General features: G+C 38.3%; 1 protein-coding gene across 1 annotated transcript; it reads right to left on the reverse strand.

Moving 5' to 3' along the window:
• Window positions 1–622: 622 nt before the first annotated feature.
• On the reverse strand, window positions 623–4670 carry LOC129000184 (transcription factor Sox-2-like). Its single transcript, XM_054427129.1, has one exon. It carries the CDS (start codon window positions 4569–4571, stop codon window positions 3447–3449), a length of 1125 nt encoding a protein of 374 aa, XP_054283104.1. The 5' UTR covers window positions 4572–4670; the 3' UTR covers window positions 623–3446.
• Window positions 4671–7566: the final 2896 nt, after the last annotated feature.

Genomic DNA, 7566 nt, shown 5'->3' on the forward strand with positions numbered 1-7566 from the left:
GCTATTTAATTTTTATACCAAATTCACAATAAAATAAGCCTCTAAATCAAAAGCCATAGCTACTGAAAGTACTGTAAATAATGTGCCCATTAGCTACTAATCTTCCTTTTTTGCCAATAGAAGTCTTGTAAAATGGCAGGAGTATCAACTATAAGGCATATATATGCTATGAATGTTTCTGAGGTTTGCTCATTACTGAAAAAGGTAGTGAGTTAAATTATATTTGTATTGACTGGCTTATCATTGAACTGAAATGTATAGCACAAATGTCTTCACACAAAAATAAGAAGCATTTAATATTGTATTACAAATGCCAATATGTATAGTAGCTCATTTGCAATTAAAGTTTCAGCCTCAAACCTTACTGAGTTTTATCAGTAAATTAATTGAGCTAAGTAGCATAGTTCATTTTTCAAGAATATTATCACTTTATGAGTCATGATATCAAGCAAAAAGCAAAAGGGCATTATATTTTATAAAAGAGCGAAAAGTTGCAGAGACTCCTACTTTCCCATCATTCAGGTCTCCGCAACACACAAATTTACTACCAAAAATATCACTCTGTTGCACTAGACACTATGGGAGTGTAGAAATAAAACTTCTTTTGACTATATAAACTTATTTATATTATATTCACATTCCATCGACTATGTAACACTCACTGTACAATGAAGCTTAGAAATTGAAATTTGTACATCAGAGAAATGGCGGTAAACTGTACAATTACTGTACAACAGTAAAAAGAAGATAAACAGAACATTCGTATACAACTTAGGCTAGAGGCCATTTTTCAGCTGGGCTAACAAATCAACTGGTTAATAGTAGTTTGAAATGTATACAGTATAAAATTAATTATAAAAAATAAGCTATAAAATACATTCTCCCATACTGGACAAGGACCTTTCTTGGTTCACACACGTAACGGATACATACTTTAAAATATAAACGTCTACAAAATATACTTCAAAATTGTACAAGTTGTACATAAAATAAATCCCTCCACACAAATAACAAGCATTATAGTAATCCCACAGCAATAAAATCTTTTAAATCAAAATCTCAAAGCACTGCGCTAATAAATCAATTCAACCCAGCTCAATCTGCTAAAATTTGCAATTTGTTGGCTGCGATTTTGAATAAATTAAAAAATTCCACTACATAGAACAAAATATCTGAAGCATGACAACGCCTATTACAACCGTAAATGCTCCCCAGTCGCGACAGTTTACGAATTCACTGACACTCTCCGGGGCAATATTTAGGACCGTAAACTGTCCCTACTTAAAAAGGGAGAGTTGAAAATTCCAGAAACCGTTTCGAAGGACCATAAATAAATATGGCATGGCAAGGGAAGGGCACCCGGGCGGTACGAAAACCGGTTGTGGGAACCAAAACTCAAAACCGGTGGCGAGATTGTTATCGAGCGGCGCAGCGATGTCCGGCCGTCCGGAAACTGAACATGTTGTCGAACATGTCACGATACAGACTAGCAAACAACTAGGAATCACCAATCACATCTTATTACTAAACCAAAATTATATTTACGCCAGCGTAAAAAATAATAGGATGGTAAACGCTAGTCAGATGGATTGATGAACAAAAAAAAAAACATTCCGCAAGGGGTGTACCTACATTCAACAATAAATGTACAATAATTTATAAAACGCCAATTTTCTCTGATGGTGGTACCAGCGGATAAATATCATCATTTAGGTTCATTAACAGTAGCAATATTTACAAAACACGGTTGAATTTATGTCGCTAAGCAACCGTTAACGCATGTAATACTGACATACAACTTTACGACCAAAAGGTACCGCACACTCGAATACTTAAGGGTAGAAACATTCGTATTTCGTCTATGAAGCGAAATATGACAATTAGAGATTAAGGTGGGTGCGAGGCAAAATAATTGTTTAGGCAATTTAATTGTTGGGTTGTTGATGGCAAAATAATAACTATCATGAATGCTGTTAAAATGCAGGCCTCTACTGAATATATTTATCGTGTTTTGACATGCCAAAAATCATAGCAACTTAAAAGCTACACTCCGGTGCAAAGAAAACATTAGGCCTACAACTTGAGGAGAATCCCCGAACGCCCGCATCTAGCTTCAGGACGGTCCCACAACTCGGCAGTTTAGGACAAATAAAACTTTGAGAAAAATCACGATCATGGAAGTTCTACACAAATTACGCTAATCAGGTTATTATATTATTCACAATAACTGGTTGTAATATGTAACACAAGGGAAAGTTGTCAAGTATGAGAGAATTGAGATAACTTAACATAAAATGTGGAACACAATAATCTAAATAAAGCACTAAAGACAACAAACCTACAAACAACCTATTCATTTTTATCAAGTAATTGTATTTTTTTCTGTTTAAGGCACCTCAATAAAAATGTGTTATAATCACTGACTCGTAGAATGAAATGTCCTGCACAACAATCTTGTCATTTGTTTTACTAAAAACAGTCAATGATCTGCAATATTCACAACTCAAGTGAAATGTTGGCCCAGCTAATAAATAAAAAAAATTGTCTCCTTAAAGAACTTTGAAGGCAATTTTTAGGACACAAACTGCAAACAAACGTTATGCTTATCCAACCAAAATAAATAAATTCATCAAAACATTCCGGTTGATAAAAAAATCTTATTACAAAAACGGACATAAACTATCTTTATCACAATCTTAAATTTAGCTTCCAGAGCTAAATCCTTTTATATGTACAGTAAAACACTTAGAATGTTTTGAGCACTTAAAACAACAATTTACATAGTAGAAATTACTTAATACAAACTTAACAAATTCACGCGATCTTTTGGAATTTTAAACGTCAATTAAACAAAACATTAACCAATTAACTAACAACAATCCTTTCACAGTATTTTACCTTGTATTGATGCAGAAAACTTAAATTTCTTAATAATTGATAAAAATATAGAACAGAAATGTAAATAATCAAAACGTTTAAAAACAGCATAAGCAGGCAGTGAAACCTTCATTAGAAGGGTGAAAAATTGTATTATTACAGTACGTTAATATAGAAAGAACTGGTAACTTACCAAATCTCAGTCACATCGGAAAGTTGTGCGATTCGTGATACCAACACGTCTGAAAATGCCCGACAAAAGAATGGCTAACAATACGGTGAAAACATAAATTACACAACAAGAGAAATGCGTGCTTATGCTACAAACTGGGACCGCCAAAATAAAACTATATTTACAACGAATCAAACGACAACGCGATAGGCCTCTACGTAAAACTATCCTAGACTTATATACAGACCGGGTCGTATCGTCCGGATACCGCGTACAAAACTCGTATTTACACGATTGGCACAGGAGAACATCACTGTCTAGCAGCACATCACAAGTCGAAGTGCGTCGTACGATCGTCTCTGTGGTAGCGACAGTCGTACAGCGGCTGGTCCGTGCCCTACATGTGCGTTAGAGGCATGGTGGAGGTGCCCAGAGGGTCGGGGGATCCGGAGTGCGGGTGGTACTGGGGATGCATGGGTTGTAGCCTCTGCTGGTCCACGGTAGGGTCCGGCAGGTACATGGAGATCATCTGTCGCAGGTCCCCGGAGTTGGCGGTCGTCGTGGTGGTGTACTCCCGCTTGATGGTATTCACGGGTGTCGGAGTATGTAGTCCTCCCGACGACGGTGACACAGGCTCAGACTTGATGCTGGACCCACTGGGGCTGTGAGACCCCGTCTGCTGCATGCTGTGGTACGGTGAGCCGGCTCCTGTAGGTACTGATCCCGCCGTGCTGCCGTACATGCCGTAGCTGGCGCCGTTCATGTAGTTGAGGGAGGCAGAGTTGGGGTGCATCTGGCTCATGTCGTACCTGGGGTATCCACCGGCCATGTGACTGCTGTACGAGTGTTGCTGGTAGGCTGACGGGTCGTGCATCATGTAGCCGTTGGGCATGTATCCGTTGGTCATCTGCTGGTAGACGTCTCTGCCCACTACTTGCTGGCCGCCCACTCCTCCACCGGGGTTTCTCGACAGATCTTGTGAGTTAGGCATCAGTCCTCCGGTAGCTAGGGGGTATTTGTCCTTCTTTAACAGCGTCTTCGTTTTCCTCCTGGGTCGGTACTTGTAGTCCGGGTGTTCCTTCATGTGCACGGCACGCAGTCTTTTAGCCTCGTCGATGAACGGCCTCTTCTCGCTCTCACTCAGTAGCTTCCACTCGGCACCCAGTCTCTTGGATATCTCGGAGTTGTGCATCTTGGGATTCTCCTGAGCCATCTTGCGACGCTGACCTCTGGACCACACCATGAACGCGTTCATCGGTCTCTTGACGCGGTCGATGTTCTGGCTCTTGCTGCTGTTGTTGTTGTTGTTGGGCGGCGGAGGCCCGTGGTGGTGCTGTGGTTGCTGGTGTGAAGGCGGTGGCTGGTGGTGCATCTGCTGAGGCGGTTGACTCAGTCCCATCACGTTGCCAGAGAGTGCCTGGCTGTGGACGATGCTGCCCAGGGCACTGTAGGTTGATACGGGGTGTCCGTGGTGATGCGGCGGCATGTGGCCGCCCTTCAGGTCCGCCTCCATCGTCAACATATCCTCTTCCCGGTGCGCGTACAGTTTGAACGATTCGTAACAACACTTCACTGAACTGACACACGCGCTGCGTAGGTCCTCACTACTCGAAAGCTCTCGGACTTGTGACCGGTGGGAATACGAGCGCTACCCCCTCCGCCTCACGACCATGTGGTATTGATTGACGTACACGCCTGCCATGATTCCCCTCGACCAATGAGAGCGCGCGCCTGGCGTGACGTCACTAGGGGCGGGGCCTACGTCGTACACCAGGTGACCCGACGTTCCGCCACTGCTATACTCTATACTGCTACTTGTTGACGCTATGTAAATAACTATCGTATAATGAATGTTGCGTGTCGCGATAGTGGACGCATCTTGCACTTGCACTTCTGAGGGGAAAGAGTATTTGTAGCCTTGGTCCATTGTATGCTAGGTCGGGCCGCCACAAAAGGGACTGCTTCCATTCAACGATAGCATAATACAGTATTGTGCCCTTTAAATTGAGACCTCATCATCACATAAACACAACATCTAGCTAGAATCATTTAGCAACGCAATTCACGCGTACAAAAATTCTTTTAACTCCTACAACGCAAAGTTAATAGATATCGTACAAATTAGTACTTACTACATTGATTTTAGCTGCGATCTGTAACAAAATATTGAACAATTAATTAATTAATTGTGGTTGCCTCAGAATAATAAGAACGATATAACGTTTGTGGCTTAGGTCTATCATTGAGTTTAAAGCAAAAACTAAAACTACAAATAGTAATACTGTACTGCTTACGTAAAATAAAATATAGCTTGTATAATTATTGTAAAAAGATTGTAAATAAGTTAACACTTTGTTCTACTGTACAATAACAACAATTGCAATACTATTACATATTTCACAATAATAGCTACATATTTCGCCGGATATAACAATCTTTTAATGTAAACTACATGGTATTTTTACTTAGTTTATTTGAACCAGCCCAGTAATTTCCCAGGAAGTGGGTAGATATTGGAAACAATATTACAAGGTATTGCTATACACTAAAAATACAATGGAAGGACATTATAAAACCATTTTTAAAAGGTTATAAGATTATAGGCTCTTACTAGTCTTATTTTCGGCCAATCGTTATAATAATTATAGGCAAGTTTTGAAGCTGGCTTCAGTGCCAAGTTAACCCCCCCCCCCTTACACCTCACTATGCGACGTTGCCATTTAGTGCTTTCTTTAAACAAAACTGTTCAATTAATCAACTACTTTGTTGATTGAAAAAAACAGTTTAATTTCTTGACACAGACTTTGTGGCCAAATAACAAACTTATATACATAAAGTACAGGTAGATTGTTTGTTCAGGTATTTTTAATGAGTAATTGTCGTTGAAGTCGATCCTTTCTTGTTATTAAACTAATTATTCATTCCAATGGACGAAACGTGTAAAAATGCAAACATAAAAGATGGCTAGATTGATTAATTGATCCTCAACTATGATTAGGCTAGTATATACGTTATAGCACGTTTTTTTTTATTTCAGTACATTAGCACGATGCGAATCTATCAATCAAAATATTTATTATGTATATACTCATAAGTCAAGAGATGTACAGATTTTATAGGCCTATTGGTTTAAACTGGTATAAACTGTATACTGTATTGGTTAGGTTAAATCTTTCTTCATGTCAAAGATATTCTGTAAATGTTTATTTTTGTTGAATAACAAAATGACTGAACAAGTTATTAAATTATAATATATTTCACCGTCAAACCATTTCATTGTTGTATAACGAGATATTAGTAGTGTGTTTCAATGTTGAATTTTTATATCGATTAACACAATTTTTTAATAACTTCATGCACTATGCCCAGCTTAGATTTGCACACACGCTCAACCAAAGACAAAAATATAAAATCAATTAAAAATAACAAATTCCTTGTTAGTGAACGAGTTATTAGCTAACTGTATTTTCAATGCTAAAACAAGGTATTAGGAATAAGGGTGATTTTTTTTTACCTAACCACAGAATCGTTATTGGGCGAGCCTTAACGTTGCATAATATTTATATTTTCGCTTTAAAATCACCGTACCTAACAATAAAACAATAGGCCAAAAATTTTTCGCAGATTTCAAGTACAAGTAACTAACTTAGATAGGCACACATGCACATAAGTACCAAGAATAAAGTAAATTTCAAAAGGATTAATTCTTACTTGGAGGACAAACAAGAGATTATGGCAATAAACCTAATTCGTTAACAACAAAACGTTGAATTATGGCGAATAAAACAAAAAAAAGAACTGGCCAAATTTCAAGTAGGCCTACCTACTTAGATTGGCACATCTGGACACAAAACTGAGCCATATATATCTACATATAATATTTTAAATTGGTGCAGCCTTTAGGAAGAATCAATAATTAAATAAACACAAGAACAAAACTATGTAATTCAAAATATAAAAAAATTAGGGATATAAGCGTCAATTTTCTCCCAAAGAAAAAATAATATCAAAAATAATAGAATGCTACTACTGTAGTATTTGTTCCTTCGACATAACGTAATATCGTTGTACAAAACGAGCTGGTATCTCGGGACGGGCAAAAACAAGCGATCAGGTGAAGGAAGAAGCGGAGAGGTAAAAAGCGTAATGACGGCCAGGTGCACAGGCACAGAGTAAGAAGCGGCAGAACACGTAATTGTATTCTCTATGGTGTACGTCTGCCATATTGATACGTTGCCTCATTATACCCGGCTTTTCCCGTGTAACTAGTTATAAAGTTGATGTAATGAGTTACTATTCGTCTGCTTATTTACAATGTAATTGGTTGAATGTGTATTTTTAGCGATGGGTTACTGGATTAATTCCAGATGATGCTGTACTAAGCATTTGTTGTACGGTAATAGTAGTTTTCATTACTATGAGCAAAAGAGACTCTTTTTGGTACGCAATTTGATACACAATTGGTGATTTACCAATTTTACCAACGGAAATTCGATTAGGTACCCAAAAGACACTTC

Source organism: Macrosteles quadrilineatus, unplaced genomic scaffold (assembly GCF_028750875.1).
Source record: "Macrosteles quadrilineatus isolate MER2022 unplaced genomic scaffold, UCM_ALF_1.0 Scaffold_8__2_contigs__length_117827958, whole genome shotgun sequence".
NCBI classification, from domain to species: Eukaryota; Metazoa; Arthropoda; class Insecta; order Hemiptera; family Cicadellidae; genus Macrosteles; species Macrosteles quadrilineatus.

Bases quoted from the DNA above. Each gene is read 5' to 3' on its own strand.
- LOC129000184 (XM_054427129.1), bottom strand. From the start codon at position 4,571: ATGTTGACGATGGAGGCGGACCTGAAGGGCGGCCACATGCCGCCGCAT.